Consider the following 18,493-nt stretch of genomic DNA (forward strand, 5'->3'; position numbering starts at 1 on the left):
TGTTTTCAAACATTCACACAAGTCTTTTAAATATGTTTATTATGGAAATGTTCAAGCATACACAGAAATACAGTGACTAGTATAATGAAACTACCCATTACCCAGCTTCAGCAATTAACAGCGTTGTCCCTGTCTTGTTTCCTCTGTTTTTTAAAATCTTTTTTTTTTAAGATTTTATTTTGAAGTAATCTCTACACCTGACGGGGGGCTCAAACTCACAACCCCGAGACCAAGACTTGCATGCCCTACTAAGCCTGCCAGGTTCCCCCAAATCTTTTTTTTTTAATGTATGGCAGATAAAGTATTATGATAAAGCCCACCCACTATTGTATCTTTTCACCTACAAATACTTGAGTGTGTATCTAATGATAAAGTTGAAAGAATCATAACTACTGTGCCATTACATAATAGATAGTTTATACAGTGATGATGATTTGTGGAAGTAACTCTTTCCAGTAGTTTTACACTGTGGAGCAGTAGAGGGGAGAGCAAGCCTTGGAAACTGTTCTTGGAAACATTTGGAAAGAGAGAAAACCCTGTGGTTGTTGTAGGCTAGAATTCTCTGTCTCATTCTTTCCTCCATTTTCTTGGTTCTGTGAATTTTCTGATTTATTTAGAGGTAAAATTTTGAACATGTAGTTTCTCTATTGTGTGGAATACATCATGGATCCTTAATGATTGTTTGGAAAGATTTTTATTATATTCTTAAGCATAGGTTGCAGACATTGACGTCTTCCACGTCTAAAAGCTTTTAACTCTCCATGCCAAAAGAACTTCACCTCTTTTGCTTAGGCAAGAGAAAATCTGTACTTAATTCTTCCTGCTGTATAATGATCTGGACTTTCCTAATATGTAACTAGATAGTAAGTAAATGAAGCATGGAAAAGACTGCGTTAATTCTTTGCAAAAAAAAAAGATTTTTGTTGTTTTTACATTTACAAATAACTGTCTCTATTTTTGTTTGTTGTACTTTATTGTGGGGGCTGGACTAATGACATTAGAGTGTTTGCTCTTCAACTATGCCATTAGAGATGGGACCAAGAACAGTAAGTTTAACTAGCCTGTTGCCTACTTGTACAAATTGGTACATTGATGACTGAATTCAGTTTAATGAGCAAAAACAGTGATTTGTTTTTTCTTTTTACCTTCAAGACATTAGTTCACAATAGTTTCTGCAAATCCTCTACTTATCTTAGTCTCTTTGCAAAGGGTATTCTATTTTAGTGTTCCTTGAATTTAGAATGGAAAATTGATTATTCCTGAGGGAAATGCATCTAGCATACATGGTTACCTGTAAGAATACATTTGCCATTATTGAAGGATTACAGCTCATAATTCTACATAGAATTAGCATTGGCAGACCTGGCTTCCAGCAAACAGTCATTTTCCTCAACAGAAACACATACTACCACATGTCCTTGAGCAGTTGCTAAAAGCTGGTCCTATATTTGATACGTGTGTGTGCAAATAGAGAGATAATGATAAATGGCTATATATGGAGATAAATGGCTATATATGGAGAGATAAATGGCTATATGAGTGTGTATACGCACTTCCACAGTTCCCCCTTAAAGAAAATATCACTAAACCTAAGAAAATAGGGGAGAAAATGCATGACTCATTATGCAATAAGCTCAACTTTTGTTTCATACATTGGTTTCCATCATTCACTGGTATGCAACTGATTTCTATGTTTTCCTTTCTTGGACTTCTTGGATTGACTGCACTTACCGTATCAATTGTAGTGTGCTTGTTCCACAACTTTTTACAAATATCAGTTTTTAAATAGGTACATGGTAAATACAGTTTTAAAGATATCAAGGAATGTTAAATGAAAAATAATCTGTCTCTGTGCCCAGCCATCCTCATCCCCTCCCAGGAGGCAGTTGCTATAACTGATGCCTTATAATCTACATTTCTGTAAAGGAGAACTTTGATAAGAATGGTTTTGTTGTTATTCAGACTTACACGTCTTGGTAGATTCCGTGACCCATGGTAAGACAAAGTTGTTATCCGTAAGCTCCAAGCAAAGTATTATGTAGTCATAATATGATCCTTTAAAATAGTAAGGGTGGACTTTTAAAGCTATCCTGCTCTTGTTTTAATGTATATATAATGTAGTTGAACTAAGAATTGAGTTGCCATAATACATATTAAATAGGCATTGTGTGCATCATTCCAGGTAAATAAACTCCACCTTGACCTTAGTTGCAGATGTTTTGAAAGGACTGTTGCAGTCTCTTTAGCTCTTAGAAGTATATTAGGTCAGTTTGAAATATTTAGTGGAATACCTGATCTTGCTGATAGCATGAAGCCATGTTTTCTTCTTTCTCTTCATTTTATGATATTTAGGGGTATGGTGAGCAAAACTAAATTGTGAACCCTTTCAGACTACCTCCAGGTCTAACTTGTCCAGATGCTGTATGTCAAATGACGGTTAGGGCAGCAGGAATAACAAATGAAAGCTCCTTAGTTTATGTCTTCTGTGGGAATATTATATGATACTTTGGGGGTAGAGAAAAGGAGACAGAGCAGGGCGAGGAAGAGGTGCATCCAGTGTTGTCAGTTATTCAGTGAAATCTATTATCTCATAGGCAATGAGGATATGTCATTTTTCTAATTATATATTGCCTGTGACTGTTCTTCTGGGAATGTGGAATAAAAGGAAAGTGAAACCAGAGATGTACAATGAGTGACTGTTAGAAAACTTTAATAATTAATTAGAGAACATCTATGGTACCACAGGGTCAGGGTGCAAGGAAAATCATTGATCCGTTTAGTATATAACGTAGGTAAAGCTTGTTCCATTTTATGTATTGTAACACTTCAACTATTGTTGCTCTGGTACAAGAGATGGCCCCTAATAAACAGAATAGCCAGTAATATATAGTGCTATTGCTTAACTCCTCTATGTACGAAACTCAGTGAATTTACTTTTAAATGGAAACATTTATAAATCAGAGAAAAAACTTCTTTCTAGACTTGAGTAGAAATAGAGTTGCCTCCTTAATAAGAGTAAGAATGTTTCCCATTTCTTTTTTTTCAACGTTTTATTTATTTTGGGGACAGAGAGAGACAGAGCATGAACGGGGGAGGGGCAGAGAGAGAGGGAGACACAGAATCGGAAACAGGCTCCAGGCTCCGAGCCATCAGCCCAGAGCCTGAACGCGGGGCTCGAACTCACGGACCGCGAGATCGTGACCTGGCTGAAGTCGGACGCTTAACCGACTGCGCCACCCAGGTGCCCCAATGTTTCCCATTTCTTAATGTATTTAGGTGTGACATTTTTGACCTGAGAGCCTTCTCCCTTCTTTTTTATTTTTTTAAATTTAATGTTTATTTATTTTTGAAAGAGAGGGAAAGACTGAGAGGGGAAGTGGGCAGAGAGAGAGAGAGAGAGAGAGAGAGAGAGAGAATCCAAAGCAGGCCCCAGGCTCTGAGCTGTCAGCACAGAGCCTGATATAGGGCCTGAACTCATGAACCTTGAGATCATGACCCTGAGCCAAAGTCAGATGCTTAACCAACTGAGCGACCCAGTGTCCCTAGCCTTCTCCCTTCTTAAAAAAATTATTTTAAAAGACTAGGGTTTAATTTTTGCCAGTTTGATAGTATAAAAGCCTAACTTGTTTAAATTTGCAAGTCTCTGATTGCTACTGTTTACATGTGTTTGTTGGCTGTCGTATTTCCTCTTTTGTGAATTGCTTGTTCACTGGAAAATGCCTTAGACCACTTTGCTTTTAGATTGTCTTTTGAGCCTTTCTTTTTAAAAGGCAAATTTTGATTTCTGTACTAGGAAAGTACATTCCTAAGCAGCATTTCTTCCTCAGATCCCAAGTGCTTTCTGATCAGAAACAGAGTTTGGTAAAGAGCCCTCTCTTATTGTATGGCTGCTATATAAATGCTGTTTTTAATAAGTACCAAAAATATATTGAAGTTTGTCCTTCGGTGAGAGTTTATCACTGTTGGCCTTTGGGTGAACTTTGAGCCAGAGCTGTTTCATTCAAGGCAACATGATGTCATTTAACTCACAAATTTCTCTTTTGCTAGAAAAAGGAATGTTGTTCCCCTAAATAACTGAAAGGACCAAATAATGCCGGCACAACATTATTCACCTCTCAGGTCTCCACTAAAGACTTCAGCATGGTGAAGGTTTTATTGTTTGTGGAGGATGGGGTAGGGGGGTGGGATACGTTAGGGAGTAGGAAACAAGCTGCATTTGGTCTTGAGTCTTTCGAAGAATACTTTATTCCACTGCCCACACGGCTGCTGCTATGACCCAGCTCACACTCCTCCAAAAAAAAACCTTTTGGCTCCACATTCATTTCTTCATTAAAAAAGACTCTCTAAGTTTGTTTCTAAATTTATATATTCAGGTTACAAACACATTTTAGGTTTTTCAACAGGAGCTAAACCAGAGAATTGTATCTCATATAAAAAACTAGATACCATTTAGATTAACATTTTGCCCCTTATTTGAGAAGCAGACTTCTCTATTCCAATAGCGTTGAGGTTCATTTCAGGGAGTAGAATAGTTTTTTAAAATCTTCTAAAGTTGGGAGTGTGGAGTTCACTGGCAGCAGCACCTGTAGTTGATTAGCTATGTCCTCTGAAGCTTCCAGAGCTCCATCTAAAAGAATTTATTACTGGGAGTTCAAGAAATGTAGGGAACAGTAGAACAAGAACAGAATAGAACCAAATAGATTTTCCTTCATTGGCTTCATACATAATCACTGCTCATTGTTCAGTGTTATGCTTTGTGTTAGTTTATGTAAAAAGGATGCTTATAACCTGTAAGTGGTTGGTCTGTTTACTTTGATATGCATTGCCAAATCTTTTTTCTTTCATTGTTTTAAAAGCACATGGTACTGGGAGCAAATAATTACTCCTTTTATTCCAACATCTTAACAGAATACCTAGACCCTGGGTACTCTGTTGTAAACTCTATAGTTAGGAGATCTGACTTTTTTTTTTTCCTGAATATCTAAACCATGCCCAATACACTAAGAAAATTAATTACCTGCCCTAATATGTTCAATATATTAATGGTGAAGACTTATCTTCAACCTTCTAATTGGAAGACTGGATATTTTATAGGTGAATCTAGATTACTGAGATCTAGCTGTTACTTTTAGCATATTTTAGAAAGAATTTGATTCCTTGGAATTGAGGATATACTGTTATTGTTTTGGCAAAAACACCCTGAAATGTCAAGAAGTTTAAATTTCTCCAGGACTAAAACTCATTTTTGGAACCTTGATTCAATCCTATATACCCTAACCTACAAGTAATAGTCTATATTCATTCTATTACTCAATGTTAACAAGAAGACTTAAGTGTCTTTAGATGTCTGTTAACACAATGTTTATAACTTTCACTTAGTTATTATTTGAATCGCTTACTACTTTGTATTTATAGTTTAACAGAATCTAAAGCAATACTTTTAACTATCTCTAACCCAGAAATACTGTTTTTTGTATGGATAATTTGTAAAAATTCTGTACTGTTTGATCCTTGTGTTACAGGGCAGAAGACATCTAAAAATTGAAAACCAGAGAACTTATGCAAAGTATTTATATATTTGAGAAGTTATATTATGAATTGACATTTACCACTTTATAATATTGAGAATTTTGTTATGTGGGATTCAGACTTAGGGTTGTTATCAAAGGAGCATTTAATCTTTCTGTTCATAATTTTACTCATGTTGTTCTACTGACTTGGAAGGTTTTTGGGTTTAGATTAACAGAACTAATTTGCAAAGGTCGGCCCTGCAGCAGATTTGTTTTTGCTTTGCATATAAACACATATTAAAATATATAAATATGTACATAGGAACACACACATATGTACACATACACACACCCATATATCACTTAAGACAGCAAAATACACGTCGTGATTTTTTTTTTTAGCATTTATTTACTCACTAGAAGCATGATCTGCTTTCCTGAGAACACAATATAAACAAAGTCTGGCTCACAGTTACCTCATAATGATCTGCTCATCCTGCTCTTGCTTGTTGATCTATACTTACCACATGCCTGTGTGTAGAGGCAGTACTTTTGAAGTTGTATTCTCTAAAGTAAATTGGTAGTGTATCCTTTTTAGTTAGATGGATAGGTTTGTCTTAAATTATTATTCTAAAGGTAGGGAAGGAACATGGCAGAGGTTTTTATTTCAAAATTCCATAGTCTTTTCCCACCCCAAGCTTATTAATTATCTAAGAACAGTTGGCAAATGCAGAAGATACTAAACATTTTTCTTTATATAGAAGGTGTGTATGTTGGTCCATTAAACTTAGGCTTGTGAGATACAGAGCTTAATTTTTTTCTATAAAAAAACTGCCTTCCTGTAATTCTCTTTTGTGCCTTCTTTCTAACATATGTGGAAAAAATTGATCTCAGTCAATTATACCCCCTCCAAAATTGCATCTAAATTCTATAGGGCTTTCAGAGTGCAAAGATATGAGATAGGAGAATTGGAGACATTTTATCCTTAGCATGACCACTGGGCTGTTCCAGTTCCCTGCCTGATCGTTGGTTACTGGTTCAGATAGGTCTCTGCAACATTCATCCGTGTTTCTACTTCCAAGCCTTCTAAATACCTGTCAGTTCTCTGGATCTCATCCATATTACTCTTGGACACATACTAAATATTATTCTCACCTGATCCATGGGGAACTTGGAGAGGTTATCATAGACTTGGTTGTGTAGACACACTATGTGCATACCTCCTTTTCTCTTGCACCGTGTGGAATCTCTTGCTACTTCCCCTGAACTCTACTCAAGAATAAAGATATGATTTTTCACAGATGTTTTATCCCTAAAACTCTCGGGATTCTGCCATTTTTTACCCTTCCTTGGGGACTGGACTCTCTTTTTATCCCTTTTATGGCACTCTTGCTCAAATCTCAATCTTTCCTAATAATGGGCTGGTTAGAGAACATGGAAGCTTTACTCTTTTTTTTTAATATGAAATTTATTGTCAAATTGGTTTCCATACAACACCCAGTGCTCATCCCAAAAGGTGCCCTCTTTATTATCATACTTAAAATTTTTTTTTTGTCCCAGGGTCAACATTTTGAATTCTTTTTTCATTGTGACTTCGTGGGTCATTGCTTCCTTAAGGTAGTGAACGTGACTGTTCTTCTGACCTGTATTAGGGAAAATTTTTTAAACACAAAGAAAAGTGAGAGAAAGGGAAGGATATTTATTTGATGCTGAAAATATCATCCCACCAGACTTGTATTTTATATTGTGAATCTTCTGAATGCTTCAGATCTATTGGAAAACTATTTTTTAGTGAATGTAAGGTAATGGAACACTTCTTACAATCTCTATTTAAGAATTCAGGATTCAGGGTTAATGTTTTATAGATATATGTTTGGTATTTTTATCACTTTCTTTGGAAAGTAGAGGACAGTTGGGAGGAGAAAGAAGAGGATTCTTCTTTTTCTTTTTCTTCCTATTTTTTTTTTAACTTTTTGCTATGGGAAATGCCAAACATACACAAAATTAGAAAACAGTAGAATAATGATGGCTCCATGTACCTATCATCCAGCTTCAACAATGATGAACTCATGACTAATCTTCTTTCATCTACAGTCCTACTCCTTACCCCCTCCCTGACACTGCATTCTTTTAAAGTTTATCCCATTTTGATAATGGATAAATAAATGTCCAACCATTCTGGTGCCATTACTTAGTCCAGAACCCCAAACTCCCTTCACCTAATACTTACTGAGTGCTTATTCTGTGACAAGTACTAGCTTTGACTCAGCATGTAGAGAATGCAACATAAACTCTTGGAAAAATTCTCATCAAATACTAGTTAGTTATAAAAGGGTGCAATTTCTCACTTCGCATTACAACTTTCTTATATCTTTCCATCACATTACCATAGCTTTATCTTTAAAAAACAAAAATCCCTAGGTTTGTCGTCCCTCTCTGCCCCCTTTGTTTTACTGACTCATCTTCCACTCTCAACCTGCCTCCTCACACCCAACCATGCTAGCCTCCTAATAATTACTGAAAATTTTCCTTTATGTTCTCACTTAAAAATTTTTTGTACTTGATATTCTCTTTGTAACACTTTCCTCTCATATATCTGTACGGCCTATTACCTCACCTCCTTAAAATCTTCTTTGCCCTCAACTGCTTTTCAAAGGCTGTCCTAACCTTTAAATATTTGTCCTTAGTTACCTTCTCGACTACTGTTTGTAGAGGGTTTGAAGGATCCACTGCTCTGTTCTGTATTAAGAATTTAATATAAAATTTATTTATTGAAAAGATAATAAATGGTTTAGAAACAACTCAGCCTTTTGCAAACATAAATGTACTTAACAGTTTTGTAGTATACACCAAAATTATTCCCAAGAGGATGCTTAAATATTAATTAGATAATTATTATGATACTCTTTTCTTCATGGTAATCATTTAGAATTGCAAGAAATCAGATGTTATGCTTTGGTGGTCATTGGTATTTTGTGCCAAAGGCCACACGCCTCTCACTAGTAGAACTATGATTTTGAAAAAATAGCAGCTAATCATTTTAGCCACTGCAAATCTTACACTTGAATACTATTTATTTCCCTCTGACTGGTAATTGATGGCTTAGGTACCACTTGTCCTCTGCCACCAAGTTAAGTTAGGTTTTTGTGAGTGTACATCCTTTTACAATCTTGCCCAAGGTTCTTCTACTCGGTCTACTTCATCTGTTATCTGTTTCACTAAGATTTATTTCTTCAAGATACCTTGTTCTGGCAAGAGTGCAGTGAGATTTGTGTTCTCAGTCAGTGCTCCTGAAAGTGTATAACTCCTAATAAGCTTTGAGATATTTAAATATGTTCATATCCTTTTATTTCCTTTTTAGGAATGTAGCCAAGGAATGTATCTCTGGGTGATGGAAATTATGAGATAATTTTCTGTTTGTAATTCTTTTCTTTTTTAATACTCACCTATTTTCCTCCCTCCTTCCCCCCCTACTTTTCCTTTTCTATTTCCCCCAGTACTTCACTGTTTTATTTCTCTCAGTATTAAAATCATACATGGAAGCAGAGAGTATATGAGAAATTACTGTGCCTTCTGCTCAGTTTTGCTGTGAATTTAAAATTATTCCAAAAAATAAAGACTATCTTATAATAAAAATAAGCAAATAAATATTTAAAAAGAAGCGAAGTTTTTATTGGGTTAATATTTGGTTTATAGTAGGAACTCAACAAATGTTTGTTAAATAATTTTATCACTTTGACTAAGCAAAGGTTCTTCTTTGTGTGAGAAAGTAGGCTTTTTGTGTTTTCAGCCTATATTCCACCACTGAAGAACTGGGGAAACTAATGAAGTGCCCAAGGAAATGAAATATTTCTTTGGATAAATGAAATGTTTCAGGAACTGAAAATGTTTTTAAATTAAAAATGCATATTTATGCCTTGTAATTTATATGTAACTATTAAATAGACTCTTAAAGAATCTTGGCATTTGTTTCAAAAATTCCTTCACAAATTATAGGAACTGCATCAAATTAATTTCTTTGTTAATTGGAGGTGATTGAAATGTCCTAAATCCTGAAGGCTATGAAATACACTGGTGCATGTGTAGTGGATTTGTCACTGCTCCTTAACGTACTTGCGCTGTTAAGATGTAGTTGGTTGTTTATTTCTTTTACACCGATATATGTCATGATGAAATTTGTATAGATATTTTTTAAAGTATACTCTTAATTGGAGATCTTTCTTAGTCCTAAAAAATTCAGTCTTTCTTGTTCATTAATTATTTAAATTGCCTTTGTGCATTTAATGTTGTATTTTATCTTAAAAATTAACACAATATCCAGGATGGTCGTGCCCACATTAATTTTTCCACTGCACGGGTTAAAGTTGTTAAAATATGTTTTCTTTCTCATACAGTGGTTCCCCCTGGAAGTCCTGGGTCCATTACTCGGCATGGGTCCTATGACAGTTTAGCTTCTGACCATAGTGGACAGGAAGATGAAGAATGGCTTTCTCAGGTAAAACTGTAAAATGTTTGCCTACTAAAGTGAAAGAGAACAGAAATCCATTGTCTGTTTTTATTACTGAATTTTAAGAACTGAAAAATTATTTTCCTTAGAGGAAAATAGGCAGAATTTGGAACTCTTTGTAGGATCACCAAGAATTAATCAGTTGTCTTTCCATATTAAGAATTTCTTATAGGGGGCTCCTGGGTGACTGTTAGTTGAGCATCCAACTTCAGCTCAGGTCATGATCTCTCAGATTGTGAGTTCGAGCCCTCCATTGGGCTCCGTGCTGACAGCTCAGAGCCTGCAGCTTACTTCGGATTCTGTGTCTCCCTCTCTCTCTGCGGCTCCCCCACTCGCACTCTGTCTCACTCTCACTCACTCTCAAAAATAAATAAATAAACATTTAAAAATTTTTCAAATAAAAAAATAATTTCTTATAAGTACTGCTGCAGGGATGTATATCCATATATTTTATATGTATTAGATACATATGTGTATGTGTACATTAGCCCTCTGTATAAAATAGGCATTTCTTTCAAACAATCCATGTATATCTCTTAGAACCTTGGATTTTAGATGGACTGTTTGGGTTAAAATAAGAATTGGCCTTGTTGAAAGTGCAACCATTCAACAATCTGTGGGATTTGTTTTGTGGAGCCAACATTTTCTGAAGATTGGGCCCATACTTTGATTAGAAAAGTTCAGCATTCTAATCTGCACATGTCCTGATTGTGCCCAGCTGGGTTTCTTTTCCTCAGCTCATGTACTACTGCTTCCAGTGGTCTCCAAAGCAGTCCTGTGACAGCTTCAGCTGACCCTTTCTCCCTTTGCCAGGTGAAGCTGTCTTCATCTCAAGGGCTTTGAAATAAAAGATACTTGGGCAGATTTCAAAATGATGAGATTACAAATGACTTCATTACAAATGCTGTTATGTCTGCCTCAAGTCTGACATCATTTGGTGAAGTTAATGACCTGTCTCAGATTACCAATCCAGAGGCTTTTCATCAGACAGGTGCCTCAGTGGAGGCCCATGCAGTTTCACTGCTTTCTCAGGGAGGGTAGCGCCAAAAAACAAAAGGGAATCTGGAAGTTGGAGAATCAAACTGTTTCTAGGTAACATACATTTCATTACACCTAAAGTACTCACAGGAAGCTCCTTGGATAAAGGGTTGATACTTCAGCTCCTGGCATATGGAGATGCCTCCTTCCTTGAGGAGATACCACGATGAAGTAAAAAAACCTAAAATGCTGGCAAAGAACCCACTGTCCTTCACTTCAACTTTTCAATCAGAAAAAGGGGTAATGTGTGCTGTCAGTGTGAAAGTATATACAATATGTTTGTACTGCACACAACAGGAGAGTGAATAGGAACATCTGGCCATCGCCTCAGTGAAATTGCATAGGCATCTGTTTACCTCTCGGCTCTGTGACACGGATGGTTTTGAGCTTAAAATACACAGAATGCTTTATCTGTGGCCTAATTTGTGTTGTGGAATACAACTACTTGAATCAGAAATCACTGTCCTAAATCTGAGTAGTTTTCGCCCTGTGATTAGTGGGAATGTGAATATTGTTCCAAGACCATGATGCTTTTGCCCTTTAGGACTTAACAAACCCAGAGCTGCACTCTGAACCTTTTCAATTTATGTTTTGTTAAGAATTAATCACCGCAATCAGAGAAATGTGATTAAATATAAATGAACTCAGGGCAAAAATACGGCATGTGGAAGTCAGTTCTATGAAGTGTATATACAGACATGGATGTAGCAATTAAAGACATTGAGAAGTAGTTTTTCACCAAATGTTTGCATATTTAGTGTCTTAGTCAAGTTGCTCATGTATAAAATCATTTGATATGTTTATTTTCAGGTTTTATCTTCTACTCTATGCATTATCTTTAAAGTCTTTATTATAATATTGGCACCATTCCCTATCCCCTCCATAGAGCATGAAACTTGTAAACATTTTAGTGTTACTGTTTTGCCACACTTATCGGTAGTGGAGGAAACATTCTAATTGAATAACAGTATTTTGAAGACAAATCTAGTCTGAGAGAAAGTATATAATACTCTTTTCATTTATTTAAAAGTTGATTTAGGGGAATTTTGAGGGCAGTATAGTAAATATTATAATATTTAATTGTAGAAAGAAACTGGCTTTGGGTGTTGAAAATTATTTCAGACCTTTTCTTTTCCTTGGATAGTTCAAGAACAACTTCAAGTTTGTCATGAGCTTGATCCTCAGTGAAGGAATTACTTTTAATCTGTGGATTGATAGGTGTAGTATTCAGTGCATGGCCACAAAGTGGTAAGTACTGTCTAGAATGAATAAAAAAGGTACTTCCTAGGGAGTTGATGCTAGTTATATGAGGCAGGCAACTGGTCCTTTTACTCTCACGTGACTTTGTGTTCTGTATGTGGGGGAGCATGTGTGTGTGTGTGGATTCACACCTATATAAATACACACACACACACACACACACACACACAATGAATTTTTCATTTATTGTGGTAAAAATCAGTACAGGGAGGTAGTGAATGTTTATATAGGCTGTGATTACCATTTCCTTCTGATTGTGGATGCCCCTTACCTCTCCCACTTGGTTAAGATGGGCTTCTCTTAGAGGGTGTTCAGAGACAAGATGGAGGGAATCATGAAAGGCTCTTTGAAGGAGGTCATAATACATTTAAATCATGATTTCTAATCTGTTCCAGGTAGAAATTGTAACGCACACTGGACCCCACAGACGTCTGTGGATGGGTCCACAGTTCCAGTTCAAAACCATCCACCCCTCAGGCCAAACCACAGTCATATCATCTAGTTCATCTGTGTTGCAGTCTCATGGTCCAAGTGATACTCCACAGCCCCTTTTGGATTTTGATACAGATGATCTTGATCTCAACAGTCTCAGGTAAGAAATAAGAACTGGGGAGTGATTTAAGTAGATTAATATATTCATTTGTAATGAGCATCTTAGGTTATATTTACCTAATTTACTGTGTCCTTTTGGCACACTACTAATGGTGCAAAATACATGCACTGTAGCTTGTGATTCATTATTATTGGTGGAGAATCTTATGTGGGTTCTCCTCACATTCAGTAAGTATTTGTATTTCAGATTGTGTTTTCCTAAACCTAATATTCAGTGCATTAAAAAAAAAATCTCAGGGGCTCATGGGTGGCTCAGTTGGTTAAGCATCTGGCTTCAGCTCAGGTCATGATTTTGGGGTCCATGAGTGTGAGCCCCATGTTGAGCTCTGCGCTGATGGCTCAAAGCCTGGAGCCTGCTTCGTATTCTGTGTCTCCCTCCCTCCGTGTCCCTCCCCCTTGTGCTCTGTCTCTCTCTCAAAATAATAAATCAACATTAAAATAATAATAATAAAATCTCATGCTGCTTTCCTCCTATTTCTAACTGCTTAAAGTCTGAGAGTACCCTCCTTTCCTGATCTTACTGATGCTTCTTCATCTTTCAACCAACCTTCAATCCAAATCCTGCTTATTCCCTCTTTTAGGCTTTAAAAAGTTTTTGGATGAGAAAGAATTGATATAAATTCACTTATAGTTGATTGTATCTATATATTCCTCATAGGTATTCTCTGACCCTCACTTGTAAGAGTCATAGTACAAAGTTTACAAGTATGCTTTTTATTATTAAAGATCTTTTTTTTTTAATGCAATGGAGAACTTTTTGACTTTTTTAGGTCTCAGGTTTGCTAACCAATTTAATTTGTTACACCCAGACTTGACACATTAGGATATAACACATTAGGATATAACACATTAGGATATGACACATTAGGATATAACACATTAGGATATGACACATTAGGATATAACAATGAAGGGCTTAGTCTAATGTAATCTCCCTTTCCTTGTCTTCTCTTATAAAAAGTTCTGTAATGTATCTTATTTAAGTCTAAAATAGACACTTTTCTTGAATCTCTTTAAAAATTATGGAAAAGTATGTCCCAATCATATGTTGGAAATATATTTTTATATATCTCTTTGTCAATATCATTTCTAACAATGCAAAAGGTGTTGCAGAGATAGATTAGTCCCAAATGTTTCTTCCTTAAGAGTGATTCATGGGGGGCACCTGGCTGGCTCAGTTGGTAGAGTATGCGACACTTGATATCAGGGTTGTGAGTTCAAGCCCCACATTGAGTGTAGAGCTAACTTAAAAAAAAAAAAAAACAAAAAAGAGTTGGGCACCTGGGTGGCTCAGTCGGTGAAGTGTCTGACTTCAGCTCAGGTTATGATCTTACGGTTCATGGGTTTTAGCCCCACATTGGGCTCTGTGCTGACAGCTCAGAGCCTGGAGACTGCTTCAGATTCCTTGTCTCCCTCTCTCTCTGCCTCTCTCTCTGCCTCTCTCTCTCTCTCTGTATCTCTCTCTCTCTCTCTCTCTCTCTCTCTCTCTCTCTCTCTATCAAAAATAAATAAACATTTAAAAGATTTAAAAAAAAGAGTAATTCATATAATGGAACATGCCTCCTGTAATACCTTTTTCAGTGTTTTAATTTTTTGTTTGCTTTGTACTTTATTTCTTTCCTCTATACATTTTTTTTTAACCTAGCAGATCTTCAGCTTTTCAGAAGTGGGACTTTTCCCCCAAGATGTTAGGCAATAGTGGCAGTACTGAGTGTTAACGCCAGTTTTCACCGGTACCAACTATTAAATGTGATCTGGTTTAGATAGCCAGTCCATTTTCAGGAAGTCATCAGTCCTCAACTTAATGATTTAGTGTGTAGTTATTCATGTTTCTAAGTCACTCATGTACTTTAATGTTAATAATAAAGCATGTAAACTACGCTACGACCTAGCAGTTGCACTACTAGGTATTTATCCAAGGGGTACAGATGTGCTGTTTCGAAGGGGCACATGCACCCCAAATGTTTACAGCAGCACTATCAACAATAGCCAAAGTATGGAAAGAGCCCAAATGTCCATCGATGGATGAGTGGATAAAGAAGATGTGGTACACACACACACACACACACACACACACACACACACACACAGTGGAGTATTACTCGGCAATCAAAAAGAATGAAATCTTGCCATTTGCAACTATGCGGATGGAACTGGAGGGTATTATGCTAAGTGAAATTAGTCAGTCAGAGGAAGACAAGTATCACATGACTTCACTCATATGAGGACTTTAAGAGACAAAACAGATGAACACAGGGAAGGGAAACAAAAATAGTATAAAAACAGGGAGGGTGACAAAACAGAAGAGACTCATAAATATGGAGAACAAACTGAGGGTTATGGGAGGGGGGATGGGCTAAATGGATAAGGGGCACTAAGGAATCTACTCCTGAAATCATTGTTGCACTATATGCTAACTAATTTGGATATAAATTTAAAAATAATAATAATAATAATAATAAGCATTTAAAATAGATGACTCATAAAACTATATATATTCTCTTTATTGAACTATTCACAAGTTCTTTTTTTTTTTCTGATGACTGTCACCTGGTGCTGTAATAAACCCCTGTCCCTTTTCTTTGGAGGACATCTCTAGCTTTTCTATATAGACAGCTCTGTTCCTCTGCTTTGTGACCTCCAGCTTGCTTAATTACTCTTTACCTCAGACAGAGCCCTTCATCTAAGAGCTCTCTAACTTGCTTCTTCAGACAAAGCTACTTTTCTGAACTCCTTCTAGAATTTTCCCTAGGGGCTTTCCTTTTTCTTATAATGAGCATATAGACTCTTGGTTACAACCTTAACTTCCATTAGAACACAGTTTTGATGGGAAATTCAGATTTGACTTACATCATTTCAGTTGCAAGTGGACTGTTTAGTACCATTTCCTGCCCAGAATCCAGCTAGAAATGCAACTATTTACATTCTCCTCATTCCTGTTTACTATTGCTCTTAGTGCCTCACCTCTATTTCTTCTACATTTCTTTAGTCTTATGTACAATGACACCATGGCTGTTAGCCTTATTTTGTCCTTTGAATTGTAAAAACTTATTTAGATGTTTTTGATACAGCCTAACCCTTTAACATCTGGTACCCTGTCCTGCACTCCATAAGGTATCACCAAGAATTACGTGGTGCTCTGATAGTCTGCCTCTCTAGATCCTGATCTAAGTGGGGAACAGGCAGGTGTTGAGTTGACTGTCATATTCATAAGGACATCAGGGATGGCTTAAACTCATGGCAGCTCCTGACTTGGGGGAGGGATTTAAACTGTAAAAAAGGTGAATGAAATATTTATTCAGAGACCTAAGAAATAGATCACATAAAGAAGCTGAGATACAAAGTCTAGTTTTCTACTCAAGAATAGCTCCTTTTCCTTTATTATTTTATTTTTTCATCTGCTTAATTAACACATCCATCAGCTCACATATTTAGTGTGTGTGTATATATATAATATGCATATTATATATATATATAGGCACTATATATATATATATATATAGTGATTTTTTTTTGAGGACCTCTAAGTTCTCCTCTTTTAACAGATTTCATTCATGTAACACCGTGTTATCAATTATAGTCACCATGTTATACATTAGGTCCTCAGACCTTATTCATGTTATTTTATTTTAAGTGATACATAGGGGCACCTGGTGGTGCAGTCGGTTAAGCGTCCGACTTCAGCCAGGTCACGATCTCGCGGTCCGTGAGTTCGAGCCCCGCGTCGGGCTCTGGGCTGACAGCTCAGAGCCTGGAGCCTGTTTCCGATTCTGTGTCTCCCTCTCTCTCTGCCCCTCCCCCGTTCATGCTCTGTCTCTCTCTGTCCCAAAAATAAATAAACGTTGAAAAAAAAAATAATTAAGTGATACATAATTCACATAACATAAAATTCGCTGCATAATTCAGTGGTTTTTAGTATATTCACTATTTTAAGCAATATCCCCACTATCTAATTCCAGGACATTTCCATCACCTCTACCAGTTTGTTTTTATTTTTGTCATTTTTATTATGGAAAAATTTCAAACATATATAACCATATTAAAAGTTAAAGAAAATAATAGAATAAGTCCCCATGTATCTGTTGCCAACTTCAACACATCAATTCGTGACCAGCCTTGTTTCATCTATAACCCCATGTACACCCCACCCATAACTCTGGATTTTTCAGACACCCCGATATAGATTGAATTAATAATGGGAAATTTATTAGCCCACTTAAACTATTTAGACCAGGAGGGGGCTTTACTTTGGATAAATTGATCATATCTGTCTAGCTTCTTTTCTCTTAAGAACCAGGAAACATCTTTTCCAGACACCAGCTCCTCTTCTCCCACTGGCCCAAATTTGCTTAGGCCTGCCCATCATGGAGTTGACTAATCTCTGCCATGAGATGATGAGATTACCATGACTGGTTTAGCAAAATCAGCTGGGGTAGAACGAATGCTGGGTGGTACATGTTGTCCACAATAGCAGTGACCAGTATTTGTATATCAGTATTTCTAGCTTCCATCTTCCAATGCTGAATCAAATGCATTGTCCTTCACCTGTCTCCCATTTCTTTTACTCACACAACAAATACACGTAAGTTTAAACTGAGCTTTCAATAACTACTCTTTTTCTGAAGTCTGTACTTGGTATTTTAGGCTTCTATAACCTGTCCATGGCGCTTATCAACCGCTTCTCTTCCACCAGTATCCACTATGAACTCTATGCTTCTGCCAAATCATGCTCCTCAAGATGCCCTGCATTTGCCATGCTTAGTCATCAATCCAACGCTCTTCTTGTTCCAGTTCTGTGCTTAAAGAGCACTTCTTGCTCCTCTGCATATGCACACATCCTGTTACTGTATTCACATCCAATTCCTGTTACAGCTCCACAAGATCTATCTGCTGTGGACCATGTATTCATTCCCCCGTTTTCTCATTCTGAGCTTTTATTACCTATTGCACTCATTTTCACACTTTTCTTTTGCATCAGCCAGGAATGTGCACCTGCTATACCATATATCCACGTGTACACCTTACATTTCATGTTTTGTTTCTGCCTGTTCCTAAAATAATACTGATGGCATGATTAATATTCACCAAATACTCATTGAATGAATGAATTTGCCAAAAATGCATGTTTGTATTGCTATGACAAGTTTTTATTCCTCTATGTTGCTTAGGCTCTCAGATCTTCTAGTCATACAGGTATTTTTATGTTAATAGTATTAATCTAAGACAGCTGGAAATAGACTCTGTATTTGTAGATTTATCATTCCTAAGCAACTTGAAATTATATGTAGTAAATTTCAGTTTTGATGAAACTCTAATTGATTCTCACATGCTAATTGGTAATTTTATGGAGGTAACTCAGATGATAGTGATCCTAGCTAAGCCTCTGGCCCACACATTTGAACACAGCTTTGTTTTCCTCCGCTTCTTGTCATATATAAAGTAACTTTCATTAAGGATCGTAAGGGAGTTGCTCAAAATTTTATATCTAGTATATGCTGCGTTTTATGGCCTGTGTTACTAGCTATGGTGCTATTCATGAATTTTAAGAGTGTTATAACTCTCATAT

The 18,493-nt window shown here is 36.5% G+C and overlaps 1 protein-coding gene across 1 annotated transcript in view; it reads left to right on the plus strand.

The window, feature by feature from the left end:
* Positions 1-18,493, plus strand: part of BCAS3 (BCAS3 microtubule associated cell migration factor) — a 628,358-nt gene that overhangs the window by 338,186 nt on the left and 271,679 nt on the right. Inside the window, exons 23-24 of the mRNA XM_047833397.1 lie at positions 9,905-10,005; positions 12,711-12,907. Coding sequence (XP_047689353.1) covers positions 9,905-10,005; positions 12,711-12,907 — 298 coding nt within the window. The remainder of the gene's footprint in view (positions 1-9,904; positions 10,006-12,710; positions 12,908-18,493) is intronic.

The sequence above is a fragment of the Prionailurus viverrinus genome, chromosome E1, assembly GCF_022837055.1.
Source record: "Prionailurus viverrinus isolate Anna chromosome E1, UM_Priviv_1.0, whole genome shotgun sequence".
Taxonomy (NCBI): domain Eukaryota; kingdom Metazoa; phylum Chordata; class Mammalia; order Carnivora; family Felidae; genus Prionailurus; species Prionailurus viverrinus.